This window comes from Dipodomys ordii, unplaced genomic scaffold, assembly GCF_000151885.1.
Source record: "Dipodomys ordii isolate 6190 unplaced genomic scaffold, Dord_2.0 Scaffold92, whole genome shotgun sequence".
Classification (NCBI taxonomy): Eukaryota; Metazoa; Chordata; class Mammalia; order Rodentia; family Heteromyidae; genus Dipodomys; species Dipodomys ordii.
This window is the reverse complement of record NW_012267308.1, coordinates 728,620-743,925: the sequence shown is the minus strand read 5'-3', so window position 1 is coordinate 743,925 and position 15,306 is coordinate 728,620. Positions and strand designations below refer to the sequence as shown.

Here is a 15,306-nt window from a genome sequence, read left to right as displayed (position 1 = left end):
CTAACTTGAGATGAGAGCGGTAGGAGACTGTTGAAAGAATACCAACTATAAAAACAGGACCTAGATAATGTCGCACTCATTTTAATGTCACATAAGCATCTTCATTGTCAATTACAATAGACAAAAGACAACTAATGTTCAATGAACCAAAAAAAAATGCTACAAAAGTACACAAAACAAAGTATTCCCACACAATAAAAAGTAAAAATAAAAGCAGGTAAGCCTGGAGAAAGAAGTAAAACACTTGGGAGGAAAATGAAACAAAAGACTGTTTCCTAACACTGATCATTTTAACTAAAAACCAGAAGCTAAATTTTACAGGACAAAGCACAGAATTAGGTATTGACTAGTTTTATTAGTGAAATAAATTAAATGATTGATTTTGAATAATTTTAAAATGTTAAAATGTTTTAAACAATTTTAAAATATTAATTAAAATTATTTCAATAATCTTAATTATTCCAAATAACTGCAATTTGTTTCACTGATAAAACCAGGCTGTGTGTTATTTCTGCATACAACTGTCAATCTTCAATCATTAGGAAGGTACAATAATTCACTCAGAAGCAGCTGAAATTCCACACACTAGCTTTGAGCATATAAAAAATACAAATCCCAAATACACTAAAACTAAAAAAAACTAAACCTCAGGAACTCAAATAGTATCGTTTTCAAAACCCTCAAGATTAAATAATGATAGTTACTAATTAAAAAATATACTTTTAAATATTTAGTTAACAGATGATGAAATTATATATCTGAATGAAACTCAATTTTTATTTTTTTAAACTATTTAGCAAAACCTAGAGAATGTTACGAACAAGAATCGTTTCACTTAGGCATACATTCCCATGTACTGAATAGAAGCCGTAAATACAAATCTCCCTCGAGTGCATTTTGGCCACTCTCATTCTCCAAGCCCGTTGCTTTTGTGTGCTGGAATTTCTCAAGTGTTCTCGCTGTCTCGATGGGGCATGCCCCCTGGTGGAAATGTCTGTAAACCCGGGTACAGGATCTCCCCTTCCTAAGCCAGGACGGAGCTGAATACCTACCCCCCCAACGTACCTCAGTACAACCACAAATAAAACCACTGATTTTAAAGGCAGAAATCCATTAAAAACAAGTTTAGAAAAGAGAAAAATGTCAGACGAGGGATGTCAAACGAAATTCGGGAAATTAGACAAGTGGTATTTTCAGCCCAGAAAAGGAGGGGCGCCTAACAAGCAGGAAAAACAGCAGGTCAGTCTGGAGAACAAGACCAGGAAAAAAGGTTACTCACGTGGAAACATCGGAGGGAGGGGTCAACTCAAAAGACCTGGAGGAAAGTTTGAAAGGAAGGCTGGAGTTCCAAGCCCCCAACCTCACACCACACCACAGGGGCTTAGCCCCTTTCTTGCTGAGAAATACAAGATCTACAACCAAAGTGCAGGAATTGTAGGGGAGATGGATGGAAAGCATGTGAACCATCAGGAAATTTGAAAAGGGAAGAGAGCAGGAAATGGCTCCGTGAGCACAAGAGAGTCTTTCTAGTCTGTGTGAGTCTCTCAGCTTGGTTCCCAGAACACCATTATCTAGCTACTCAGGAGGCTGAGATCTGAGGATTATGATTTGAAACTAGCCCCAGCAGGAAAGTCTATGAGATTCTATCTCCAATGAATCACCAGAAAAGGAGAAGTGGCGCTGTTGCTCAAAGCAGTAGAATGCTAGCCTTGAGCAAAAAGAGTTCTGGGATAGCATCTAGGCCCCAAGTTTAAACCCCACAACTGTCAAAAAAAAAAAAAAAAAAACGAATGAGGAGGAGAAGGAAGGAAGGGAGACGAAACAAAGAAAGAAAAATGAAAGAAAGGAAGGAAGAAAGAGAGAGAGAGAGAGAGAGAGGAGGGAAGGAGGGAAAGAGGAAGGATAAGATCTGAGAATCACTGTTTGCATCCAGCCCAGGCAGGAAAAGTCCCTAAGACTTTTTGCCAGTCCTGGGGCTTTAACTCTGAGCCTGGACATTGTCCCTGGGCTCCCTTTTTGCTCAAGGTTAGCACTCAGTACCACTTTAACTGGAGATAAAAGTCAAAGTCTGAGACTCCCAACTCCAATTAAACACCAAAAAGCCAGAAGTGGAGCTGTGGCTCAAATAGTAAAGCACTAGCCTTGAGCAACAAAGCTCAGGGACAGTACCTAGTCCTGAGTTCAAGCCTCAGGACTGGCACTGAATGAATGAATGGAGTGGATAGATGAATGAATAGCAAGATCACAAACCATTAACTGTACACTTTAAAGAACTCAAATGAAGATAAACTAAGCTCAAAGCTAGTAAAAGGAAAAATAAAGCTTAGAGCCACATAAGCAAAACCTTCAACAACAACAAAAGAAGTCAATGAACCCAAATGCTGTCTAAAGAAAAAGATAAAAATAGAAAAGATTCAAATTCCAAAATCAAAAACTAGCTGGGACAGTACAACTTATTTCACAGAAATAAATAGGATTATAATGAGGCACTATGAAAAGCTGAGCACCGAGAAATTGTGACAACCTAGATTAAATAGTCAAATGCCCAGAATAATGGAAATTATCAAAACTGATTCAAGAAGAAAGGGAAATTCCAAAGAGACTTAATACAACTAAGGAGAATGAATCAGTAATGACAACCAGTAAGAAAAAGTCACAGATCAACTGGCCCAACATCCAAAGAATTAACAACAGGGACAGAGACAGAGCCATGGTGCAGGCAGTAGAGCACATATCTAGAAAGCGGCAGACCTGGAGTTCAATCCCAGTACTACCCAAAAAAAAAAAAAGTTTTGCCAGGTACCAGTAGCTTGAAATACTAGCTCACTAGGTTGAGATCTGGAAGCCAGCCCAGGGCAGTAAATTCTGTGAGACATTTACACAATGAACCACCAAAAAGCTGAAGTGGAGCTGTGACACAAGTAGTAGAGCACCAGCTTGGACCAAAATAGCTCAGGGTCAACGCCCAGGCCCCTACATCAGCACAAAAACAGAACAAAACAACTAATAATGTACCATAGTAGTACCAACTAGGAATAAAATTGTTGCAGTTTTGGAAAGGTTAAAAAGTATGAGAACTCTCATGATCCAGCCAGCAGAGATTTATGTGAAAGTCATCCAGCAGTTGGGAAACAGTTTGGTAGTTCCTTCAAAACTGAACTTCTGTGGTTCTGGGAAGGTGGCTCAGTGGTAGAGTGCTTGCTTTGCATGTATGAGGCCCTGGGTTTGATTCCTCAGCACCACATAAGCAGAAAAACCGGAAGTGCTGCTATGGCTCAAGTGGTAAGCACTAGCCTTGAGCTGAAAAGCTAAGGGATAGCACCCAGACCTAGAGTTCAGGCCCCACAACCAACCAAAAACAAAACACTGAACTTCTATTTTCCATATGGCACCGTGGTCCCAAAGTGGGAATTGACATACAGCAGTCAAAATTACGTTCACACAGAAATCTGTGCATTATGTCAAAGCAGCTCCATTTATAACTGCTGAGCAATACAAGCAACCCAACGTCCTTCAGCTGTGAGCAGACAATGTGTACACAACACATCACGGAACATAATTGACAGATGTGTGCACACAAACCACAGAACACAATCGACAGACATGTGCGCACATGCAATGGAACAGCCATGTGCACACACCACAAAATACAATCAACAACGGGGCTGGGAAAGTGGCTCAGTGGTAGAGCGCTTGCCTTGCATGCATGAGGCCCTGGGTTCAATTCCTCAGCACCACATAAGCAAAAATAAAAAAGCCGGAAGTGGTGCTGTGGCTCAAGTGGTAGAGCGCTAGCCTTGAACTGAAGAGCTGAGGGACAGCGCCCAGGCCCAGAGTTCAGGCCCCACGACCAGACCCAAAAAAAGAAAAGAAAAAAAAAACCCACAATCAACAAACGTGTGCACACATGCTACAGAACATAACCAAGAGACATGTACACACATATACACACCATGGAACAAAACTGACAGATGTGCACACACACAATGGAATACAATCGACAGACGTGCACACACACCATGGAACACAACAAGCCACTTGCACACATACCATGGAACACAATCAATAGACAATGTGTGCATAATTGCAATGCAACACTATTAACAAAGAATGAACCTCCATGCTCACAACAGTCCAGACAAGGCAGTATAGTGAGCATCTACGACACCACTTTCCAACATTTATGATACCATTTACATGAACATTCTAGAAAAAACAAGACCAACTGTGCAGGAGGCCAACAATGAGAGGGATCAAGTCCGTACTTTCAAGCCATAGAAGCAGGTGAAGGATTGAACCCCCAGCAAGACCAATGTGAGGGATCTGTCCCAACTGAAATGTATACTCCACCTTACAGCCCAATTGGGCCAATGTCTGGGTCTTAACTCACAGAATAGTATGGCCAAATAAAGCTCATGTCACTGTATAATTTAAATTTAAAACAAACAAAAAAAAACTTGTGAGATGAGCACTGGTAGCTCACACCTGTAATCATAGCTACTCTGGAAGCTGAGATCTAAGGACAGAAGTTTGAAGCCAGCCCAGACAGGAAAATCCTTGAGATTCTTATCTTCAATTAACTACCCTAAAACCAGAAGTAGAACTGTGGCTCAAAGTGGTAGTGTGCTAGCCTTGACTGAAAAAGTTCAGTAATAGTGCCTAGGCACTAAGTTCAAGCCCCAGGACACGGACACAGACACGGACACGGACACACATGGACACACACGGACACGGACACACACACGGACACGGACACAGGGACACACACACACACACACACACACACTTGTGAAAAGATAATTATATCCCATTAAATAACAAAAACATAAGCTATTAACAAAAAGGGTGGGACACTGAACCTGCCTCTGGCCCCAGGGAAAGGCTTCCTCCCTCCTCTTCAGCATCCTTCGTAACAAAGGTTCCAGTGGAATCCATTCAGTGCCCCTACAAATCTGATAGCAAAGACCTCCTTCCTGCCAGGTGCTAGTGACTTCATCCATTGGGTGCCTGTACTAATCTAATAGCAAAGACCTCCTTCCTGCCAGGTGCTAGTGACTTCATTCATACCTGTAATCCTCACTTCTCAAGATAGAGTGGTTTTGAAGCCAGGTGGAGCAGACAGACCTGTGAGACTCATCTCCAATTAACCAGCAAAAAGAAAGGGAGCTATGGATCAAGTAGTAGAGCACCATCCTTGAGTGGAAAAAGCTAAGGGACACTGCTTAGGGGCCTGAGACCAAACCCCTCGGGCTGGCACCAAAAAAGAAAATTAAAATTTTGAGAAGTAAATTCATTTGATTTCATACTTCAGACTTCCAAAGTCATGGCCACCAGTGCATGAGGAAGTACTCTGTTAAGGGAAATATAGCTTTAAATTATGGGGCCATAACAACCAAGGCTCTGAGCACACAATGGGGTCTTGGAATGCATGCAGCCACAGATAAGAGGGAACTAATGTAACTTCCTTAATAGACATTCAATGTAACAAAATACACCAAAACATTTCCGTCAGTTACTATAAATTATTGTAGATGTGAGTAAATCATTCTAGAATTCATTTATCATAGGAGGTCCTCAGGCATATACATGTCATCTAAAAATTATTTTAGATAAACATTGGTCCTAAAAGTCATCATGTTTGGTTACTTCCCAAAAACATCTTTTAACTACTGGGAAGGGATGCACCATACTGCTTTCTCTGCCAGAACTCTGTTTTATTGTATTAAATATCTTATTGTTAAAAAAAATTTTTTTTGTGTGTGTGTGCTGGTACTGAGGCTTGAATTCAGGTCCTGGGCACTGTCCCCTGGGTTTTTTTGCTTGAGATTGGCATTCTACCACTTGAACCACAGCTTCGCTTCCAGCTTTTCACTGGTTCAATGAAGAGTCTCATGAACTTTCCTGCCAAGCTGGCTTCAAACTGTGGATCCTCAGATCTCAGACTCCTTAGGATAACAAATTGCAGAAGACACTATACCAGTACCCACCCAAATGTACTGATTTTTTATACTTCTTAATTTCTCCAAAATGTGACCAGGGGGCAGTGATTCCAAGCCAGACCTACCATTCTCCAGCTCATTTCTCCTTGATGGTTCTTCTCAAACTTTCTACAAGTCACACAGAGCCAAGCCTCACAGGACAGAGGTCACAGAGGTAGTTTTGGTAGCTAACAGTCCACCCACCGTGCAATTCGTGGGCCAATGCATCACACAACAAGGAACCCCATTTACAGGAGGTACTTACGTTCTTTCCGGTGCTCTGCTAATCCAACGGCCTGCTTGGCTGAGCACTTTGCAAACCAGTTGTCCCCTAGTAAAACAGTGACTTCATTGGTGTGCACAAGTTTTCCTGGCATGAAGGCAAAGGGGCCAAAGGGTACCTATTGTTTTAAACACACATACACACACACACACATACAAAAGACAAAATGTTTTAAACACTAAGAAGAAATAGATTTTGAAACCATATTCAAGGACCCTACACCACTATGGAAGTCTTTCTCATCTATACTCTGGGGGAAAAAACATCATAGATTTAGAGAAATTGAACATTATGTTGAAATTTGACCAGCAAAGTCTAGAGAAAATTGCTTCCAATGAATAAATCAATATTTAAAAACAAAAATAAAAAACAGGCTGGATTGCTGAGGGCTCACACCGGTAATCCCACCTACTCAGAAGGCTGATTTCTGAGGATCATGGTTCGAAGCCAGCCCAGGCAGGAAAATCTGTGAGATTTTTATCTCTTTTAGCCTTAAGTGAATAAAGCTCAGAGACAGCACCCATGACCAACACCAAAAAATAAATAAACAGGAAAACAAATTTGTGCCATATTTACATGTGTATCTTAGAGAAAGTATTTGAGGAATATTTTTTACATTTATTTATATTAATGACATTTTGGTATTTTGTATGTTGGAATATTAATTCTTAAATATAGATGAAAGCAAAACAATGGAGAACAGTTTGGGTCAAGAACACTGAAAAACATTTCTAAATAGCCATGTTTCGTAAAGCATCAGTGAGCGTGGCCTGTGACACTGAGATCATGTGGGTAGACATAACCAGAAGCAGTGTCCCTGAGGAAGGTTCTCCAACGCAGACTCAGCCAGGACCTGGGAACTATGTCAGATGAACACCATTAAGAAAGAAATTAGTAGCACCTTCTAACATAAAAATCAATGTTCTACGATGGAATTCTGTGACAAAACATTATGGTCTATTCCAGCTCTGGCGAACAGGAAATGGCGAAGAACCACATTCTCGTTGTAATTAGTGTTTTATGTAGTTAAGTTTGCCCAGAAAATATGTCAAATCATAAGCTAACATATATGTCACTATAGTGGAAAATTCCATTCTTATGGGGGAAAAAAAGAAAAGTTAAGTATCAAGGACTGCCTTGATTGTGCTATCAGAAGATGCACGGCAAACAACGCACCCTAGAAGGTCGCCTCTGATGCCATCGGTCAGCTGAGCAATCTGTGAACTGATACACATACCGCAAAAACATCCCACAATTGTTCTGCTGGGAGCCATGGCTCACACGTGTCATCTCAACTACTCAGGAGGTTGAGATCTGAGGATGACAGTTGGAAACCAGCCCAGGGAGGAAAGTCCATGATACTCTTCTCTTCAATGAACCAGCAATCAGACTATGGCTCAAGTGGTACAGTTTTAGCTTTGAGTAAAAAGCTAAAGGCCAGCACCTGGGCCCTGAGTTCAAGCCCCAATACCTCTACAATAATCAGAAAGTACCCTAAACATACCATGATGTTGTAGGACAACTTATCCGGCAAGGTGCTGAGTCTCTCCTGAAGGGCACTGTAATCATCATCCACCTTCTTCCTGTGGACCCAAAACACCACACACTGAGAGAGCTCACCAACGGTCCTCCCAGCAGGCTGCCTTAACACAAACTCATCTGAAACCTAATTTTAGTCATTTACAGATTCCATTTTGGTTTTTGTTTGTTTTTTTAATTTTGAAATTCTATTTTCACAAAGTTTGGCAATGGCATTATTTTCCCATATATTTATTAAGAATTAAGACTTGCTAGAAGTTGGGTACTCACATGTCTGATACTTAAGTGTTTGCTAAGCTAGAGGATTATCGGGACTAAGTCAAATGGAGAAATGAAGGGCAAGAAAAGGAGACATGGAACTTCTAGAACATTCTAGAACAGTGCCTACACCCTGGCTGTGAGGTAGGAACCTTGAACACATAAAATAGGAGCCAGTGCTTCCGTTCCTCATCAGGAAACTTGAGGCTGAGAAATGATGTGTTATCAATTCTTCAATTATCCTTACTAATGTCATTAAGAGGAGATTTTAAAAAAATCTAGCAGAGGGTAGGAGAAATTAGGCAAAGACAATATAAAAACAGCACTTCAATCTGGCTGTGTGGCATCAAAACGGAGTTAACACTGATTTCCCCCATGTACAGCATGTGATTCTGTGGGTGCAAATGTAAGCAGTAGGCAAAACTAGAGGCCCAAATCTGATTGTAAGCAGAAGAGAACCCATTACCAATTAAAACTCTCTCTCTCTAACTCTCTCTCTCCCCAAATCACCAAGTAATTTACGTGAACATGTGGATAGTGTGGAATTGAAATAAGGATTAAGCTACAACACAAATAATCTCTTCTGACACAATGAAATGCCTATGTTCTAAGCACATGGACTACTTTCAATTTACTACTTTGTGCCTCTACAGCAACTGCAGCCTACTTACAATAATCACACTCTTAACATATGAAGGAACTTCACAGATATATTTCTATTATTTATCCTTGAAAGACTGGTGGTGCATAAGTGTCACTGACAAGTCTTGTCTTTCAGAAGAGGAGGTAGCAGGAGAGGAAATCAGATTTCCTGGATTAGGTAAAGCAGGCAGTGCATTTAACCTAGATCTTCTGACCTTGTTCTTTTAAGGAAATTTGCATGTTCCACTGTACACACAGATTTATATAATAAGCTTCCTCCCAAAAATCAGAAGGAGGAGGAGGAAGAGGAGAAGGAGGAGGAAAAGGAGGAGGAGGAGGAGAAGGAACAACAGCAGAAGCAGCAGCAGCAGCAGGGCACCAGTGGCTCACACCTGTAATCCTATCTACTCAGGAGGCTGAGATCTCAGGATCGCAGTCGAAGCCAGCCTGGGCAGGAACACCTGTGAGACTCTTATCTCCAATGAACCAACAGAAAACCGGAAGTGGTGCTGTGGCTCAAGTGGTAGAGTGCTCACTTTGAGCTGAAGAGCTCAGGGACAGTGCTCAGGCCCAGAGTTCAAGCCCCACAATCAACCAAAAACAAAACAAAACAAAAGAGCATGTCTACAAATACAATAGAGTAAAATGTCATTTCTTCTATTTTATTTAAGGGGAGTTTTAAAAAAAAAAGTAATCTTTCTGGATAAATTGTTGCACAGGTAAAATAGCCAAAAAGCTTTATGCACAAGGGTATGTACCAAAAAGCATACAGCTGCAAAGTCAGATGTAACAGACAGTCCCAACTGTACTATTTTACCCATACAGGTCCTTCCACAGTGTAAGACTTCCAGGGGACAATGTGTAACTAAGCACCTTACAGGTCCAAGAGAAGTGAAAAGGACTGAGCACCCTGCTCAGCATTAAGCACCAACTTTTCCTAGGAAAGTCCCAGAAACACCAATTGTATAACTTCCAGGGAAGATCTGTTACCCACTGAGATTAAGTCACTCCATGGGACTGTATGACTTACTAAACGAACCTGAAGCTAAGTAAACATTGGGTTTCAGAGAGGTTGGCGTGAGTGATCAACTGGAGAATGTCCACAAAGGGCTGATTTGGGCCAATGCCTCCATAGGACAAAATAGATAGCAATTCTGTAGAAAATTGATACTTTTTTTTAATTTGAATGAGAAATCACTATGGCACCACCCAACAGTCCTTGTCTGTTCAGAGAAACAACTGGTCGACCCACATCCATACTGGACAACTAGTCCACCACAGGATGGTTTATATGCTCCAGACATGATTTTCTGCATGTGCTCAAGGACTACAAGCTGCCTCTGAGTCTCTATGATTAAGTAGCAGTAAACATTTGACATGCTTGTACAAGTAATTTTACACTGGAAAGGGAGACTTGGTAGGGGAAAAAAAAACCTCTTTGTACATTAGAAGAACAGAAATTTCAAACAGAGGTAATACCAGGATCGGTGTCAATATTTTAAATCAGTTTTAAGCTTATCATTAATAAGTCTCTCTAGAACAACATACAAAAAAAAAAGTAGATGCCACTTGAGAACAGTTTACAGTGGGAGTTGCTATTTCTAAGTTCTGAACTGTTGACTAAAAATAGGAAAGAAAATAAAAATAATGGGCAAGGTAATTTAAATGCAGCCCAGGCAGAAATGGGTTTTGAAAGGAGGCAGCAGAAGGCTGACAGTGCTCTGGAGAGAATCAGGCCTGAGGGACTCCCTTCTCTCGGGGCTCCTGTCAGAATGGCACAGCCAGGACCAAGCACTGATCAAAACGTGACCTCCTAGAAGTCCTCTGAGACCAAAGGGCTGCAACAACCCCACCAAAGATCACAATGACTATGTGTTTAGAATTGAGTGGTAAGTGTTGGAAAAGTTTATGTGTGCTAAACAGTTGTTTTTGGAGTACCAGTCATGGGGCTTGAACTCAGGGCCTGTGTGCTGTCACTGAGCTTCTTTGCTCAAGGTAGCGCTCTACCACTTGAGCCACAGCTCCACTTACAGCTTTATCTAGTGGTTCACTGGAGATAAGTCTCCAGGACTCTCCTGCTTCTAAAGTGGCTCTGAACTGAGTTTTAGATCTCAGCCTCCTTAGCAGTTAGGATTACAAGTGTGATACGCCGGTGCCCAGTCTTGTGTTGAAATTTGAACTCATTTTTGTTCTTCTATTTTGTTATTTGAGAATATAACTGATCTTTGGACAATGCTGTCATATTGAAACACACAAGTCCAAAGAGATATTTACAATAGTGTTTTTTCAAATGTAAAGCAAACCCAGATGCAATTAGAAAAGGCATTTTGAGCCTACTTACTTAGATATGTAGGCCTGCTTGTTTAGTTTCACATTAGGTAGGGGGAGGAAGGGAATAAGGGTGTTGGTACTGGGCTTGAACTCCAAGCCCGGATGGTAGCCCTGACTTTTTCACTCAAGACTAGTGCTCTACCACTATAGCCACACTTCTAATTCTGGCTTTTTGCTAGTTAATTGGAGATAAAAGTCTGAAGGACTTTCCTGCCTAGGCTGGTTCTAAACCCAAATCCAAGACCTCAGCTTCCTGAGTAGCTACGATTACAGATGTGAGCCACTGCTCACAACTTCGGTTTCACCATACTTGATCCTTCTAAATTAACTCACCTGTTAACTACTAAGCTTGAAAAGTGCATCCAAATAAGATGTGATTCATATTCAATATCTCACATAACTTGCAGTGAAAGGAATGTTAAGGAACTTTTGCAGCCCCCACTTGGACCTAGCTGAACTGATCTACAAGCCACTGTGATGAAGGTACACAGTAGCTATGCAACTAGGAGAGTAGCCTCTCTCTGAGGGAAAGGCTAAGCTCAGACAGAGCCCATGGGAAATACAGTTAGAGAAATGTAGAGAAGAGAGTAAGTTCAATGAGGTATGTGCACGAGTATTAAAGGCAGAATAGACTGATGTATATCACTTACTTTGAACCTCAAGGATTAATGGATTACAGTATGGATAATACATAATCAAGGTTCATCCATACAATTCTTTCAACTTTACTGTATGTTTGAAGATTTTTGTAGTATATATAAAAGGGTTAAGAGTTGGAAAAGACTCATTTGTACTCTTTCTCATAAAAATCCTTGTTAAAAAAAAAAAGTTTTATACCCCTGTTGTAGAAGCAAAGGACATAACCTCCATCTTAATATTTTTAAAAGATGAAATAAAATTTCTGGTTATAACAAGATATGAGTTAATTTCACTTCTAAAAAAAAGAACTTAATAGAATACTAACTTTTTTCTTCCTCAGCAAAAGTTTCCTCTGGCTCTCTTCCCCTTTGGCATGATTAAAAAAAAAAATGAGGTGTTTAAAAGAGAAAAGGGGCCATGTGTTCATGTCTGTGCTAATCAGAAGCAGTTTATTTTTTCTTTTCAATGAAACCCAGAATCTGAAGTACATGTGCGTCAATATATGACCTTCACACGTTATTTTTGGAACATCTAGAACTTCTTATGAAGCATCCAAGACAACCCTGTCTCAACTCAGTTCGTCAACTATTTATTGCTCACCTCCTCTGCAACTGAGCCTTATGCCATATGCTGCAGGGGTCATCCACAAATGCAGCCCTTTTAAACTGTGCAGCCCATCCTTATTAAACACCCACTGGCCTGAGGACCACTCTGAGATGAAGGAAATGGAGGAATATAAAGTTCAGGAAAGATACAGATAATGATCTTTTCATTTTTAAAGCAAGGAGTGATAAATTACACACACACACACACACACACACACACACATTTATTTATTTACTTGCTTATATTTAACTGGGTTTTTGTTTGCTTGGTTGGTTTTGTTTTCTGAGTGATACCAATGGAGCCATGACTCTGGCCTTCTATGGTTTAGTTATTTTTCAGGTAGGGCCTTGTATTTTTTGCCCAGGGCTGGCATTGGCCTTGGGCAATCCTCCTATTACTATAAAGGATTACAAGCACAAACCATTATGACCAAGTTAATTGAACTAAGATGTGTCTTGCTACATTTTTGCCTTGGCTGGCCATGAACTATGACACCAATGATCTCAGCCTCCAGGGAACAAAAGCAAATGCCATTTTTACTTTTAGCCAAAAACTACAAAATATCCTTGAAGTAGGAATCTACGCTGCTGTTTCCCACCATCTGGTGGGAAAAGGAATATTCATTAAAAACCCAAATGGAGGAGCTGGGAAGGTGGCTCAGTGGTAGAGCACTTGCCTTGCATGCATGAGGCCCTGGGTTCGATTCCTCAGCACCCCATGAGCAAAAAGAAAAAAGCAGGAAGTGGTGCTGTGACTCAAGTGGTAGAGTGCTAGCCTTGAGCTGAAGAGCTGAGGGACAGCGCCGAGGCCCAGAGTTCAGGCCCCACAACCAGACCCCCCAAAAAAAATGGATTTGCAGGACATCAATAACTGACCTGTCAATCAACATGGGGCATGTTTCTTCATCTATAATACCACTCTACATCAAAGTATTCATACATTCAAAATCAAAAGTTTAAAACTGCCTAACAACACATTTAGTGTAATTTGGAAATACCCCAAACTTCTTAGGTCAGTTTTGCTTTTTTTGTGTGTGTGTGTGGGTTGTGGGGCTTGAACTCTGGGCCTGAGTCCTGTCCCTCAGCTCTTCAGCTCAAGGCGAGCGCTCTACCACTTAAGCTACAGCACCACTTCCGGTTTTCTGGTGGTTTATTGGAGATAGGAGTCTCACGGACTTTCCTGCCTGGGCTGGCTTTGAACTGCCATCCTCAGATGCAGCCTCCTGAGTAGCTAGGTTTACAGGCATGAGCCGACGCCCAGCCTTCAGTTAATTTTATGTGATGAGTTTGTGGGTGATTTTTTGTCCTTTTGATCTTCCTAATTTTCAACAATTGATTATACTCCTGTTATAAATCAAAAGGAGGAGAGGAAGTGTGTGTGTCCATCACTACTTGTACCACATCATAATTCAGAGCTTGCCCCTTTCTACGTAGATTTTCTGTGCTTTATCCTTAAAGTACATTTTAGGAAGAAAGTAATGTTGCTGGGAGCAGTAATTCAGGTCACGGCTCCTACAAGAACTGAGGGAAAGGGTTGCTACCTCCCAGGTATTTTCAAAAGAAATCTCTCACAGGGCTTTTGTTTCTTTCTGTTCTGTTTTTAAATTTATTTTTGGCAACACTGGGGTTTGAACTAGGATCTCATGCTAGGTAAGTGCTCTATCACTTGAGCCATAGCCCCCCACCTTTTCAGTAGTGAAAAGTATCAACAGTCACACCTTCAGCAGGTAAAAACATATAGAAGCAAATAAACACAAATAAAAATTAAATTATGTACTGGTGATCCTAGCTATTCAGGAAACAGATCTGAGGATCAAAGTTCAAAGCCAGCCTAGACAGAAAAGTGAGACTCTTAGCTCCAATTAGTCAGCCAGAAAAAAAAGCCAGAAGTGGAACTGTGGCTCAAGTGATAGCGCCAGTCTTCAGCCAAAAAAAAAAAACAAGGGAGTGCCCCCCGCAAAGCCCAGAACCAGCAAAAATGTGTGTATACATATATGTAATGTGCATGTTTACACATATAATATGTAAATGTATTTACACATTGTTTGCATTTATGTGTGAATCTACATGTGTATATAATGCACACGTGTGTGTTGTATATTATGTGTGTATGTTGACACCTTCTTTATGTCCTATACAGGTTTTACAGCATATTGCTCTTCTTTTCCGAATGTATGTAAAAATGAAAATCCTCACAGTACGCCAATGGTGTACTGTTCAAATCTAATAAATAAAATGAAAATTAAGTTGTGCCAAATACAGCACAAGCCTCTCCCCCTACCAGATACCCACTGTACTAAGAAGGCCAGGGGGGCTGGGAAGGTGGCTCAGTGGTAGAACGCTTGCCTTGCATGCATGAGGCCCTGGGTTCCGTTCCTCAGCACCACATAAGCAAGAAGAAAAAAGCTGGAAGTGGTGCCATGGCTCAAGTGATAGAGCGCTAGCCTTGAGCTGAAGAGCTGAGGGACAGTGCCCAGGCCCAGAGTTCAGGCCCCACGACCCAAAAAAAAAGAAGGCCAGGGAAAATGAGCTAAGAAAGTACCTGGACATGAGCTGTACCAGAATCACAGACAATACTGCAGCAAGTCACAATTGAAGGGGGCCTGATGCCAGCAGGGACCCTGGGGAAAACCTAGAACATATATATGTGCCCTCTGTTTTCAGAAATCTGTCAGGTATCAAGCTAGTTTGGCTGCATTCTGAATTGACAGATTTGAGGACTCCTAGAAGTATACATGGAAAACCATTAACTCTTTAAAAGAAGAGCAAAAAAAGAAAGAAAAGAAAATCATTTATAGTTTGACCTTAGTGACATGAGTATATACATGGAATTAGGAAGATAAAAGGCATAAAATGAAATGTTTAAAACTCAAAAGAGAGAATTAGCTTATCTTTAGAATCATAAATAAATTTACCTTTATGCTTCTTGTATTTCATTCATCATATAATTAAGTATTTCATACTCAGAATAAAAATGTTAAAAGCCTAATTCAGATTTTTCTCAAAAATCATCTTTAAACCTTCAGCTTGA

At 40.7% G+C, this 15,306-nt stretch overlaps 1 protein-coding gene across 2 annotated transcripts in view; it reads right to left on the bottom strand.

Annotated features, from left to right (window-relative positions):
* The window catches only part of Uri1 (URI1, prefoldin-like chaperone), a 54,767-nt gene that overhangs the window by 13,396 nt on the left and 26,065 nt on the right, over positions 1-15,306 (bottom strand). For both annotated transcript variants that reach the window (XM_013026345.1, XM_013026346.1), the window contains 2 exons: positions 7,766-7,844; positions 6,244-6,379 (listed from right to left, as the gene is read on the bottom strand). In XM_013026345.1, the coding sequence (XP_012881799.1) occupies positions 6,244-6,379; positions 7,766-7,844 (215 nt within the window). The remainder of the gene's footprint in view (positions 1-6,243; positions 6,380-7,765; positions 7,845-15,306) is intronic.